The 14,176-nt window shown below is 45.4% G+C and overlaps 1 protein-coding gene across 3 annotated transcripts in view; it reads left to right on the plus strand.

Annotated features, from left to right (window-relative positions):
* ABCA1 (ATP binding cassette subfamily A member 1) overlaps nucleotides 1–14,176 on the plus strand; it is a 91,302-nt gene that overhangs the window by 70,739 nt on the left and 6,387 nt on the right. For 2 of the 3 annotated variants that reach the window (XM_068668052.1, XM_068668053.1), the window contains exons 24-45: nucleotides 302–374; nucleotides 878–1,080; nucleotides 1,812–1,860; nucleotides 2,804–2,917; nucleotides 3,255–3,406; nucleotides 3,740–3,864; nucleotides 4,288–4,386; nucleotides 5,090–5,276; nucleotides 5,434–5,528; nucleotides 5,962–5,994; nucleotides 6,582–6,687; nucleotides 7,405–7,479; nucleotides 7,922–8,091; nucleotides 9,267–9,444; nucleotides 9,969–10,084; nucleotides 10,172–10,316; nucleotides 11,247–11,370; nucleotides 12,000–12,129; nucleotides 12,263–12,383; nucleotides 12,561–12,623; nucleotides 13,086–13,192; nucleotides 13,605–13,746. In XM_068668052.1, the coding sequence (XP_068524153.1) occupies nucleotides 302–374; nucleotides 878–1,080; nucleotides 1,812–1,860; nucleotides 2,804–2,917; nucleotides 3,255–3,406; nucleotides 3,740–3,864; nucleotides 4,288–4,386; nucleotides 5,090–5,276; nucleotides 5,434–5,528; nucleotides 5,962–5,994; nucleotides 6,582–6,687; nucleotides 7,405–7,479; nucleotides 7,922–8,091; nucleotides 9,267–9,444; nucleotides 9,969–10,084; nucleotides 10,172–10,316; nucleotides 11,247–11,370; nucleotides 12,000–12,129; nucleotides 12,263–12,383; nucleotides 12,561–12,623; nucleotides 13,086–13,192; nucleotides 13,605–13,746 (2,607 nt within the window). The remainder of the gene's footprint in view (nucleotides 1–301; nucleotides 375–877; nucleotides 1,081–1,811; nucleotides 1,861–2,803; nucleotides 2,918–3,254; nucleotides 3,407–3,739; nucleotides 3,865–4,287; nucleotides 4,387–5,089; nucleotides 5,277–5,433; nucleotides 5,529–5,961; nucleotides 5,995–6,581; nucleotides 6,688–7,404; nucleotides 7,480–7,921; nucleotides 8,092–9,266; nucleotides 9,445–9,968; nucleotides 10,085–10,171; nucleotides 10,317–11,246; nucleotides 11,371–11,999; nucleotides 12,130–12,262; nucleotides 12,384–12,560; nucleotides 12,624–13,085; nucleotides 13,193–13,604; nucleotides 13,747–14,176) is intronic. The other variant, XM_068668054.1, reaches the window with a different exon arrangement.

Consider the following 14,176-nt stretch of genomic DNA (forward strand, 5'->3'; position numbering starts at 1 on the left):
TAAATTGTTGCATGGGACATATGCCTCTAATAGAGTTTATTTCAACACCAGTGTTTCCAAAGCTGATTGGAGAGAGACAAGATAGATGAAATGCACCCTTCTGTAATACTTAAATCTACTGATGTGACTTCTTGCTTGTATTTTAGCCCTTTGCAGTAGTATGTCACCTTTACTTTGACTCTTCTGTGGAGTATCTAGCATGATGCAGCATCTGTTTGGAATTGTAAAGAGTGTAGCATCTACACAGGCCCCTTTTCTAACTAAACATTGCTTAACGGTTTTCTTTTCTTTTTGTGACTAGGATGACAGTGTCTCCCAGAGCAGCTCTGATGCTGGCCTTGGCAGTGACCATGAAAGCGACACCTTGACAATAGGTGAGGCTCGGGAAAAGAGTAGATAACATTCAGTCCCAGTGCTAACATTGCTCATACTTTGACCTTGAAAAACTGCCTTAAATTTGTGTCCCTGTGTAGCTACAGTCTTGGGACAGTTATCAAGTTCACAGACACAGCATTTTTAAATCCATAAATACAGGAACATTTTCCTCCTGTGAGCCACTTTGAGTTCATGTTGTCTTGAGATTTAATAGCTAAAGGTGACATAGTTGCTAGGCCTGTTAGCAATATGACTTGCAAGGCTGCTGGTAGCACATAATAGGTCGCTCACATTCTACAAATGAAAGGAATAACCAGACTTAGGTCCAAGTCTTTGCTAAAAATAAATGGAAGTCAGATTTTCCTTGGAAATGAGCTGCTTTCCAGAGAAGTCCCATATTCCTTCCTTTGCTTCTGACAGGATTATTTTAGGCTGAGCTGATTTTTCTGCATAATGAACAAAGTCAAAAGATGAATGCTACCTTTTTCATTGGTTCTTCTAGATGTGTCTGCAATTTCAAATCTCATTACAAAACATGTTCCTGAGGCCAGACTGGTGGAGGACATTGGCCATGAGTTAACCTATGTCTTGCCATACAAAGCTGCTAAAGAGGGAGCTTTTGTGGAGCTGTTCCATGAGATTGATGACCGTCTCTCTGACCTCGGCATTTCCAGCTATGGCATTTCTGAAACTACCCTGGAGGAGGTGAGTGAGCTAAAGCTTCTTTTTTGACTTAAACCACAGAAGTGAATTAGTGAACTATGTCAGGAACAAGGGCAAGGCAGTCTTGTCTCCACTTCCAGTAAATAGTTGCCTGTTTATTGTGGAGCAAGCAGCTCTGTCCTCCTCTCCAAAATGGATTTTATTCTGTACCATTAAAGTATTTGTGATAAAAATGGAAATGTAATACAGGCAAGCTAGGTCCTTTGTACTCAGTTGCACTTCACTGAGATGTCTGTCATGTAAAGTTTGGCCCCAAATTGGCTTCTAATGACTGTGTAAATACCTTTGAGGTGTTTTTAGGGATGCTTTGTGCTGCACTTAACCGGAAACATGCATTTTCAGTACTGGAGGTTGTTGTTTACAGAAACCCTACGGCCATATGCCCGTGTCAGGGTTTGGGGGCTGATCCTTGTGATTGTGTTCGGACACATTTAGTACCAAGGTGTTTCTCTCAGATACAGGAAATAATGTTCATTTAAGACATATGGAGAACTGATGTTGTAAAGGTGGAACAACTGCAGTGTGGTTACAGCCTGTGCTTTTGGGGAAGCTAAGAGAAAGTCCATGCTCGAGTCACCCAGTGGATAGAGTCTGTATCCTCTGTTCTCATGATATGAATGTCAGTCTTAGGCTCTGTCATGGCATTTCCTGAAGGAGTCCCCACAATATTGCATCCCTTCTAATTTTCGCTGACACTTACCATTGCCTTTCAGATCTTCCTCAAAGTGGCTGATGATAGCGGTGTGGATGCAGAAACCTCAGGTGAGTGTAGTTGTCTCCTACAGTATTGAGGGAGACTTCAGGGAGGGGTATACCCTGTCTGTGTTGTTTAAGAACATGTCTGACAGAGCCTAGATATTTCAGGAGTAATGTTTCAGTGCAGGGCTTAGCTTCCTGGGGAAGAAATTATGTAATTGATATATCAAACGAGGAGCGTTCCTGTTTTCAGTTGTTAGCCTTGGACAGGTGGGTGACCTTTGTGTATGGCAATGTGTCCAGCTATACAGTGACATATGCCCAGGTGTGATTGCCCCTATTTCAGGCTGAAGCAGAGCTCTTCTGTGGTGAGAGCTTTCATGACCTAAAGTAGCTGTTCTTAGTATGCTTAAAGTCTGCTTGTTTACTGTTACTTTCTGTCTACTGAGTAACAGCACAGTCATTTTGGAAAAGTGCAGTTTCAAGTTTCCGAGTGTGTTGTGACTTTGAGTGACACTGCTGTCTACTCTGAGGAGTAGGAAGAACTTTTGACAGGGTCACAGTACCCTCTGACTTCCTCTTTCTCTTTTCCTGAGAGCAGCTCACTGAACTAAATGCTTGTGGCAGTGTTTCCTGATAAACTAATGCTAGCAAGTTGTGCTTAGTGTCATGTGCATATTAAACAATAATTTTCTCTTGGTGAGAACAGCCTGCAGTTTCTGGGCTTAGTGAAAAATAATAAAAATAAATAAATAAATAAATAAATTAGATGTCCAGTGCACTGGAAGAAGCTTCTAGGACAGCACACATGGAATAGTGCATAAACCATATGACCTTGCAGAGTGACAGTCATGGTTTTAGGTTTTTCTGTACTGGAATCACTCCAACTCAGCTCCTCGGTTTACAGATGGGCATCATGTAAAATGAAAACAATACTGCTTTGCTTTCTCTGGTGCTAACTGGAGATCAGTGGAAGCAGTTCAGCTAACCGTAACTGCATTATTTTCAGATGGGACATTGCCAGCCAGAAGGAACAGGCGTGCGTTTGGAGACAGACAGAGCTGCCTTCGTCCATTTACAGAAGATGATGCATTTGACCCTAATGATTCAGACATAGATCCAGGTATTGAGGGTTCCCAAGCCTGTTTTCTTCTTGTGGACACTCTTTCACATTATAAATATTGCAGATTACAAGGCTGAGAGTACCAAAGGATTAGTGGCTTATTTGTCTTTAGTAGGCATTGCAGTATCCATAGCCTGTTCCAACCTCCTATCAAGGTTCAAGGAGATACAGCTATAAAGGAATTCTTGTGAATTTCTGTTGCTTCCTCAACCTGTTGCTCTCTTTTTTTTTTTGTGAGTGAGTAACTGGTCCAGCCATCACGTTGTTTCTCCAGCACAGAATTGCCCAGGGTATATTTTTGTGAGCTTGTAATTAATTGTTTCTTGCTTCTTGCCAGCAGAATCCAGAGAGACAGACCTTCTCAGTGGCATGGACGGGAAAGGCTCCTACCAGATGAAGGGCTGGAAGCTGTCCCAGCAGCAGTTCGTGGCTCTGTTGTGGAAGAGGCTGCTTATTGCCAAGCGAAGCCGGAAAGGCTTCTTCGCTCAGGTGAGCAAAAGGGGGCTTGTGCAAGTGAAAGGAGGTAGAGGATAACCAAGTGGTTACCACGTATTCTTGCACAGGAATTCTTACAAATGAGATTCAAATCCAAATTATACCTTAAGAGAAGCAAGTGGGGTCTGAGTCCTCTGCATGCCACATGAGTGACATGATTGCATGTCAGGATAGGCCTTGTCTTGATATCTAGAGAAGCCATGGTAATTTACAAAGACCTTCCTGGGAAACTTTGAAAAAAAGTCTTGATCCATTGACTCACCTGGAGCTGATGATGCCACTGGAACATTCACTTTAAAAATGCTCGCTCTTTCTTTGCAATTTCAGATTGTGCTGCCAGCTGTCTTCGTGTGTATTGCTCTCATGTTCAGCCTGATCGTTCCTCCCTTTGGGAAGTACCCCAGCCTGGAATTGCAGCCCTGGATGTACGATGAGCAGTATACTTTTATTAGGTATGTTCTTTTTGGCACAGAAATAGTGCTAAATCCTAAAATTGTTTTATTCTCTGCTAACTTAAGTTACCAAGTACTGAATTCCTTACTGTATTGTTTAAATTTGCTTTCTGTGGTTAGCTCAGAAGTAAATTTGAAAGGAATGCTGGTGTTTCCTTTTTGGACCTTTAACTGCCATCCTTAACTACTAGCAAGGCCATATCCATTTCTGAACGGTGTTATGACCAGTAATGCTGTGCAGAAAAATAAATGTAGACTAGAAGTGTGTTTGTGCTCCTAGGCCAAGTGTTTTTCAAAGGGAAACCTCCACCCATATCCTTTTCCTGAGCTTTGTCACTGTGTTCTCAGCCTTACTCCACCGCTGTTTTTGCTGCATGTGTGTTAACCCACTGACCCGGTGGTGTTTGTCTTCTATATCCATAGCAATGATGCTCCAGAAGATGCAGGCACTCAGAGGCTTTTGGATGCCCTTCTCAATAAGCCTGGCTTTGGGACACGCTGTATGCAAGGACACTCCATCCCGTAAGTAGAACTCAGTGCTGGGAAAGGGAAGCCCAGCCCTGGCTTCTGGTCACTCGGTAGATTTAGTCAGCTTCAGGGAATGATACTTACACATGGCCAGGGCAGGATTTAAACCAAAAGGGTTGTAATTACATTAACGTTTTTATGCTCAAAACCTTCTAGAAAGTGCCAGCACCTGGCATAGTAAGGGAGCAGGGTCTGAATGCAAGTCCTTACTGATGGAGCCAAAAGGGAGACTGTAGTCTCTCCCTCAAATTACTGTTCAGTTCTGAACCAAAAAAAAAAAAAAAAAAAAAGGAAAAAAAAAGAACCTAGTCATAGAATCATAGACCGGTTTGGCTTGGAAGCAACCTTAAAGTTTATCTAATTCCAGCACCCCTGCAATTGGCAGGATCACCTTCTACTCTTGACTGTACCTATTCACACAATCCTCAGTTTCCAGCTGCACTAAAAAAATCCAGGTTAGCACCCCCACAAACACCAGCAGACAGGATGGAGAGCCAAGCAGCACCGGTGGTATTTCCTAACTCTGCCACTGTCTTGCTGCATGGCCTTGGGCAAATCACTGAAGATCCGGGCCACTTGTGTAGAAAGGATATACAGAGTCCAGGCTGGTTTGTGCCTAGGCAGGAAGAATTGCAGCTCATCTTCACTGGATGATGGGAAAGGGGGTGACGGTTGCCTTACCTCTGTCCTGACACAGAGACACTCCTTGCACCGTGGGGCAGACGGAATGGACCACTGCTTCAGTCCCACAGTCAGTCCTGGACATCTTGAAAGGCAACTGGAGCATGGAGAACCCTTCCCCATCATGCGAGTGCAGCAATGAGAAGATCAAGAAGATGCTGCCTGTGTGTCCCCCTGGTGCAGGCGGGCTGCCACCCCCACAGGTAGGAGGGAGTTGAGGGGTCCTGCAGTGTGGGATGGTCCTAGAGAGCGGAGTGGCTGGGTGTGATTAATACTTTATACAGTACTGAACAAAATTTATCTGATTTGGCACTTGCATTTTCTAATGGATATTCATCTGTGTTTCCCCGGTGACACCAGCGAGAACAAGACACTGCTGATATCCTCCAGAATCTGACAGGCCGCAATATTTCAGACTATCTAGTGAAGACCTACGCGCAGATCATTGGAAAAAGGTAGCTGTTAACATGCCCTGTCCCTTACCTCCCCACCAAACACAGTGTGCTGTCAGCGGGATGCTTCACAGCTCAGCCAAATAGGTCTTGGCAACCCAAACTCTTAGCTCCTCTGACTGTCCTGATCCTGATCAGGTGTTTCTGCTTTATAGTGATGCTATGGCAGGCATTGGGGAGGGGAGGCAGGCATGTCCTGAGCCTTGTGGGTAAAGTAATGGGAAAAACGGGGTGCAAACCCCAGGAGTTTTACCAGAGAGGAGTGGTGGGACGTAGAACCATAGAATGGTTTGGGTTGGAAGGGACCTTAAAGATCGTATGCCAGATGTGAGGGTGTATTGCACCCTTTTCCCTGGCTGTGTGCCTGAAGCACTAGTAGGGGTTGTCTCCTCTTTTTCCATATGTAACTCATCTGCTTTCTTTTCTGTCTCTGCAGCTTAAAGAATAAGATCTGGGTGAATGAGTTCAGGTGAGTTTGTACGTTTTGTCTAGTTTGTTTGTTTCCACTGCCCCCTGTGCATTGTGTTGAGCAAGGTTCTCAGGACAGCTCCGCCCCGTTTCATAGTTTATTGTGCATGGCTTTTAACTGCCAAGTGTCCCAGGAACACTTCAAAGGATACTCTTGGGACAATCCCAGAGCACACTGCTGGAAAACCTGCCTGGTTTATATGGAGAGCAGTCCTGGCTTGTAGGGATTCACAGGATCAGCCAATGCTGTCTCACAGGAGGTGCTGTTTATGCAAGCAAGGAAAACAGAGGAATGTCCTGCTCTGCCTGCACAGGCAGCAGAGGACAGCTGCATTCATTAAACATGGTCTATGTCTTTACAAACAGCACACTGTAGTCATAAACTGATAATTTAACCCTAGAAATAAGGGGTGGGAGACAGCAGGGCTAAGTAGCAAAGTGGAAGGGTCAAAGTTTGTCCTTTATGTAAGAGTGGGGACACGTGCCTTGGTTGTAGTGCAAGAAAAGGAGACATCTGGGAAGGAAGAAGTGGTGTTTTCTGGAGGTGTGTAGTCAGATGTGTGCTTCATTCTCCATCTGTACCCCCAGGTATGGTGGCTTTTCCTTGGGAGCCAGCAGTTCCCTCATGCTTCCTCCAAGCCATGAAGTCACTGATGCCATTAAGCAGGTGAAGAAAATCTTGGAGCTAGCACAGGTGAGTAGCTGTCTCCCATAAACCCAGATTGTGTTCATGTGACAGAGTTCTGTTATTTGGGAGGTGGCTTGGAAAGTGTAAAGTGAGAATAGTTTGTGTGTTAGCAGTGGCTTCTCCCCGTCACCTCTCAGCTGGGGTTTTCCAGGCTGGTGTTGGGCAGCAGCAGAAGGCTTGGGAATGCACTCAGCTGCACAGCCCTCATTGCTGATGCAGGTTCTGCCCAACACCATCTGCAAGTCAATGGGGATTACAGCCACCTCTGAGTGCTGTGTGGCAGAGAAGAGCAGGCTGCCTCAGGGACTTAACAAGCTCCTGTAAAACCTCACTTAAGTTCTTCTGTGCCAAGTCCGTCCTGGCTCAGAAGAGAACTTGGTCCACTGCTTTCTTCTGAGACTGCCTCTGGGCTGTGGTGTCACTGAAGATTTTCTGCAACCCTGGTTTAATACTTGTCACTGGGTAGAAGAAAAAAACACACCAAAAAACAACAACAGCTACAACAAAACAGGCCTAAGGCTGATCTCTCTTATTGGTAGGACTGCAGAAAGGAAAAGGGTGAGGGGAAAGCTGCACTTTCTAACCTTCTTACCACCTCTGTCTCAGAGGATACAGTCTGCAGACTAGAAAGAAAACTGTCAGAGCCATGAAAAACCTAGGGTGACCCCCAGAGTGCAGGATGTAAGAAAAGAGGGGAAGTAACTTTCTCTTTGCTGTTTGCAGGGGAGTTCTGGAGATCGATTTCTCAACAGCTTGGCAAGTTTCATGAAAGGCCTGGATACAAAGAACAACGTGAAGGTAAATCAAGCATCCTCACTGCTGTGCCTGCTGCTTGAAGCTCTGGTAACCAGGGCTTATTTTTAGTTAGCAAAGCCTCAGCAGTTTGCCTTGGACAACTATGCAGCCTAGAGCTCTCTGCATTTAAATCATTTGCTAGTGGAGAAGATGCAGATTATATTCTTACAGTTTTCACTGAAATCTGTTTGTCCCTGTTCAGGCCTAAGGCTCAGAACGAGTTCTGTGCTGAATCAGTGGCTTGGTTTCAAGGCACATGCTCTTGCTTCCAGCAGCCTCTAATGGTTATTGGTCAAACTGTATGTCTGGTCCCTGAGCAAGCTGGCTGGAAGAAGAAAGAAATTGCATACCCTCAACATAGGAAGGGACATTCTGCAGGGCTCAGGAGTCTGTTCTGTGGCTGATATACTTGGTGCCTTTCTGATGCTGATGTGGTCTCTTGCAGGTGTGGTTCAACAACAAGGGCTGGCATGCCATTGCCTCCTTCCTAAATGTGATCAACAATGCCATCCTTCGGGCCAACCTGCAGCAAGGCAAAAACCCTAGTGCTTATGGGATCACTGCCTTCAATCACCCACTCAACCTCACCAAGCAGCAGCTCTCTGAAGTGGCTCTGTAAGTCCTAATGTGAATATAAATGGGTTTGGGATCATCAGCTGCTGATTACTGGAAGCTGACAACGTGTGCAGTGCTGTAGCATCATTGATGGGCAGTCAGTGGCTTGTGGCAGTGAGGTTCTACCATGCTTCCCCTAATTTTCTGTGGTCTGGGCAGGCTAGTTGAACCCCTCACCTCTCAAGGAAGGTGAATAACCAGCACACAAGAGACAGCAGTGGTTTTGTAAGGGTTCCATAAGTCACTTACTCTCTTTCTGTAGCTGGTGTAAATAGTGTAAAAAGAACCTGTCACCACTGTTTCCACACTGTTATGTTCTCAAAGCTTCAGTGGTTTATCTCCAAAGTGTGACAGATCCTCCCTAGGCAGCTGCATTTGTAGAGGTCACAGAATGAAAGGGAACATCTTTGTTATATGAAGGTAGTTCCCTATTCCTCAGTGCTATGCAAGCTTTCTATGTGTAGTTCCTTGAAGTTGTAACTTCAAAAAAACAGTGAAATCCTCTAATCCACTGCTGCTTGGGGAATTTCAACAGTGTAACTGCCCCTTTCCTTTCTCAGCCATATCCAGAAGGTGACTTGCCATGCATGTGGTCATTCATTAGTCCCAAAGTGCCACCACGTGACAAATCGATAGATCCTGTTCAGTTTTACCTGCTGTCTCAGCCTGATGGGCATGCAGTAATGCACAGGGCTTACTCAGTATCACTGAGGCATTGATGAGTTCACAAGCTGAATCAGGAGTCATAAGCTGTATGCAGATACATCTGTCAAATCTTAAGAGCACAGTGATGGCAGGTGACAGTCAGAGATACCTTTCTTTGAACTTAAAAAACAAAAGCGAAAAAATCCCAACCCCAGTAAGTGCATTAAGTGAGAAACAAAGTTACATAGGGTGATGGTGAGGAAAGCAGAAAGTAGGCTATCGTGCTGAAGTTACCAACCTGTCTCCAGGTTTTCGTGCTGTCTTTGAGGTGCTTACAAGCTGTATGGACTCCTTTGATCATATAACCCTGTAGTTAACATGTCCTGGTGTGGTAATCCTTTACCCTGCAAAACAAGGGCAGCAGCAGGAGAACCAGTTTCTGTACTGCCCTGCATGAGCTGCCTAACCTCATCTCAAGGAAGCCAGTACCAACATACAAACACTTTGCTTTCTTTATTTTTTTTGTCCAGGATGACCACCTCTGTGGATGTCCTAGTCTCCATCTGTGTGATTTTTGCCATGTCCTTTGTTCCTGCCAGCTTTGTGGTCTTCCTCATCCAGGAACGTGTCAGCAAGGCTAAGCACTTGCAATTCATCAGTGGTGTGAAGCCTGTGATCTACTGGCTTGCCAACTTTGTCTGGGATATGGTAAGGGCTGAACCGTGCTTTGTGACTGTGCTTAATTTGTCTTCGATCCTGTGTTTGCAGGGTGTCCACTGAAATGTAAAATGTAGCTGGGGCCAGTGGGCACAACATTAGTTCAGTGGACAACTGTGACTTCTGCCTCTTGGGACTATGTTGGGACAAAGAACACTGAACAGACGATAGGAAGACAACCATAAGCTGCAGCATTGGCATTTTTAATGTCACTTTAAAATACTTGCCCCAGAATGTTTGTTTGCCACTTGTTCTGCTTATTCAAATCAGGCTTTTCAACCCATGGTGTCCAGAACCCCTGAGAGACTATTAACTGCTTCAAGGGGGGGCAAGAAATGTAAATGCATATGTACTACACCGCATCTCACACATGTGACACTACTAAGAGTCTCCCATTGCAAGTGGCCTTGAGAACACTACAGGATGTTGAAAATCATAGGTTCAGAGCAGAAAGACACCTTCATTTTTGTCATCTAGAAACAAATCTAAAGCTGTTGTTTTTTTTCACCTTCCAGTGCAACTACATTGTTCCAGCCACGCTAGTCATCATCATCTTCATCTGCTTCCAGCAGAAATCATATGTATCCTCCTCCAACTTGCCTGTACTGGCTCTTCTTCTGCTTCTCTATGGGTAAGGGATTTCTCCTCAGAATAATGACTAGGAAGGAACTTAGATTTGAAAGATCCTTATCTGATGGTGCTGCCTTTCCTCTTGCAGGTGGTCTATCACCCCTCTGATGTATCCAGCCTCCTTTGTGTTCAAAATCCCCAGCACCGCATACGTTGTGCTGACAAGTGTGAACCTCTTCATTGGCATCAATGGCAGCGTGGCCACCTTTGTCCTGGAGCTCTTCACCAACAATGTAAGTCTCCCCAGAAGCTCCTTAGTTACTGCAGGGGTTTAAACGTGGGCATTTCCTATGTTTAAATGGAATTTCCTGCATGTTGCCCCTACTCACTTACTGTCTACTGGAGGCCATTTCAAGCACTCAGTTTGGTTTTGCCTCCAGTGGTAAATGTCCCTCTGACTGTATTGTGAATTTATGCACCTTACTTAAGTTTTTCCAGAGCCAGGCACCTCCTGGGGAAGATGTGATTTTCCCTCAACACCAGACATCTTAGCAGGCTCTGTGTCACATATTGGTGGGAAGTACTCCTTGAGGGAAAGGACCCTGTGGGATTAACCTGTTGATGGTACCACTGCCTGTGGTACATTTGCACTGCCGTGGGCACAAGGCAGCAGTCCTTGATGGTGGTCCCTTTTGTCACAAGGCCTATTTTAGCTCATGCACTTGCTTGAAGATAAGTGCCTGGCAGAACAGAAACCTCTCTAGAGGCTGCTGTCAGTCAGACCTGTGGGTTAATACAAATGGAAAATAGCGAAGGCAAAGGACTACAGCATCCAGTATTGACTGGGGAGTGGCTACTCAAAGCCACTTGAGACAACCAGGCTGTGCAACCACACACGTCATCTCCACAACCTGTAGCGTTTCTGTATGTTGCTGTTTGCAGGCACTGCCTTTTAGCATTACCTGTGAGCATTTGGAGAAATCTGTCCTTGGTATAGTTTGCTGGTGATAATAGCATCTTGAGCAAAGAAAGAACAACATTGACCGTCCAGAGGAGCCCTGGAACTGGCTCTTGGCAGAACATTTCTAATCCTTGATTTTTTGTGGGGCTGTAGTGCTGCTAGTGGGCTGTGGATGTTCACTCACAACATGCTGTCACACTCAGCAGGTGGTGGCTGCTCTCTACTCAGATGGCTCACTGGCACTTTGTTTTTGTCTTAACAGAAGCTGAACAACATCAATGACATCCTGAAGTCCGTCTTCCTCATCTTCCCCCACTTCTGCCTGGGGCGTGGACTTATTGACATGGTGAAAAACCAGGCCATGGCTGATGCTCTGGAGAGGTTTGGTAAGTGAAATTGTGTGTTGCAGGCACAGTGGCATGAACTGGAGAGGGAACACTTGAGTCTGCTGCAGACGAGCACCCTTTGCTCCTCTGAGTTTTAAGGAACTGAAATTGTACAGTTTACAGTGCAGAGCTGACCAAAGCTGGTAGGTCTCCTCAGCTGTCCTGTTCAGGCTTTGAGCATGAGGAGGTCTGGCAGATAGATCCCCAGTACTTTGAGTTATTAGGAGCCTTAATTAAAAATACGTGAGGTCAGTATGCATGGAGAAGATCATTAGGCCAAGTGAAAGGAGTCGCAGAGATTCTGGAGAGCTGGATTTTATTTTATTTTTTTCTGGGATGCAAGTGCTAGGCCTGAGTCTTGTGCTTCATGATAAGGTGGGCCAACAATTCTTTGTCAGGCTGGATTCTCAGGGCCCGCATCACCTTCATCTAAGAGCAATTGCCCACCCCCCACTGTGCTACAGCAAGAAGTGTGTATGCAGCCAGAATTTGTGTAGCCTATCCCCTCCCTCCTCTCACTGATTGCTCTCCAGTGCCCACACTGCCTGACCTGGTGAGCTCTGCAGGAAGAAATGGTAGCCTGCTCCCATTGCTCTGGAACGGTGACTGTGCACTTCTTACCTTCACAGGTGAGAATCGCTTTGTGTCCCCTCTGTCATGGGACTTGGTGGGAAGAAACCTCTTTGCCATGGCCGTGGAGGGTGTCGTGTTCTTCCTCATCACCGTGCTCATCCAGTACAGGTTCTTCATCAAACCCAGGTAGGTTGTCTGCTCCACCTCACCACAGCAGGCAGGTGAAGTTTTGCCTGGTGTCTGCTGTGAACTGGGGAGGAGGTGAACTGTGGAGGCTCTGTCACATTCTGTTGAGGCTTTACCATGTTGCTCTCTGCAGGCCTGTCTATGCCAAGCTGCCTCCTGTGAATGATGAAGATGAAGATGTGAACAGAGAGAGACAGAGAATAATTAGTGGAGGAGGACAGAGTGACATCCTAGAAATCAAGGAGCTGACAAAGGTAATAAAAGTTTTGTGTTTCTAAGACACGTTGGAGCAAAGCTATGCAGTTCACCGGCATCCTCACTCAGAGATTAATGGAATCAGAATCAGAGAATATTGAAGTGTTGAACACGTATGGCTGTAGTTATAGTTCTCTTTTACAGTGTTGTTCCTTTTTTTTCTCTTCTGTTTTCAGATTTACAGAATGAAGCGAAAGCCAGCAGTTGACAGAATCTGTGTTGGAATTCCCCCTGGAGAGGTAAGCTTATTTGTCAAACCCATTGCTTTGGTATTACTGGAGTATTTAAAAGCACAACGCAGAGTAGGGTGATATTAGAAGCAGGTGATGTTCAAATTGCACCAAAGGGAATGGCCTGGAAGTTGAAGCAGTTTATCACTCAGCCTTTCTCTGCCTTTGAAGATGATAGTGAACTCTGCTACCTCTAGGACCAGAGGCCGAACTATGGCACCCTCCAAGGCTTAGCACAGATGCACTGTGGTGGCACTGCACAGAGGTGACACCACAGTTCATTCCTTTTCCCAGCCTAAAGATTTATGCTTGAAATGAAAGTCTAGAAGTTTATTCAGAAAAAGCACTCAAGTCCCCCTTCAGGTTGTCTTGAGAGTCAAGTTTGTCACCTTCAATCTTGTCAGTGGTGAAAATTAGTGACTGAACCCTGTTCTCAGATCCTGTGCTCATTTGCTCTTTTTATATCCCCAGTGCTTTGGGCTCCTGGGAGTAAATGGTGCTGGCAAATCATCCACTTTCAAGATGCTAACTGGTGATACAGATGTGACAGGAGGAGAAGCTTTCCTGAAAGGGAACAGGTGAAAGACCATGCATCTTTTCCTTGCTCTGTGTTAAAAAAAAAAATCCTTTGCTGCTTACTCCTTCAACCTTCACAGCCTTTGTTTCACTTCCAGCAAGTATAAATGCTGCCACGCTTTTCAATTTTGAGCTCTTGGTATCTGCTTCAGCCTTTTGCTGAGTCTACTCAAGTAGTTCAGCGACTTAAGAAGGTGTATTTAATCTGCTAGTCACTTCTAAATACCTGCCCTGCCATGGTTAAATGTCACATCTATAAAAAGAAAAGAAAAAGAATCGGGCAAAGACAGACTTCTAGGATCCTGTATTTTTGTTAGTCCAATGATTCCAAACCCACTGATTCACCTTCCTCTTTTTATTATCTAAATGGTGTGTATTTGTAAAATCCTAACAAAGGGAGTTTTTCTTTTACAGTATTCTGTCCAACATCCAAGAAGTCCATCAGAACATGGGCTACTGCCCGCAGTTTGATGCTATTAATGAGCTGCTGACAGGGCGAGAGCACTTGGAGTTCTTTGCGCTCCTCAGAGGTGTTCCAGAGAAAGAAGTCTGCAAGGTAAATGAAACGCCACGGGACCACCCCCGTGACTAACTGTTCTGCTTGCATGCACACTCCCCACAACACACACAGTATTGTGGTGGTCTGCATCTTTTTGAGTCATCGCACCATGTCATTAAATTGCTCCTGTTTCAGCGTTCACACATAAGCTTACGCTAACAGTCTTTAGGCAGATACTGACAGCTGCCAGTGCTGTGCAGCACCCTGTTCAATACTGGCTCATTGGGTTGTCAGCAGCTTTCACCATTTGTGTCCTGGGTTCTGCAGAACAGGGACTGCTGCAGGACATCTGTGTCTGATGGTTTGGGCAGCATCATCTGATTCTGTGCCGATGCTCAGCTGATGCTGAAGTGTGTGCTTGCTTCCTGCACTGGGACAGGCTCCCCAGGGCAGCGGTCATGGCACTGAGCCTGCTGGAATCTGAGAA

Source organism: Anas acuta, chromosome Z, assembly GCF_963932015.1.
Source record: "Anas acuta chromosome Z, bAnaAcu1.1, whole genome shotgun sequence".
In the NCBI taxonomy this organism is placed as follows: domain Eukaryota; kingdom Metazoa; phylum Chordata; class Aves; order Anseriformes; family Anatidae; genus Anas; species Anas acuta.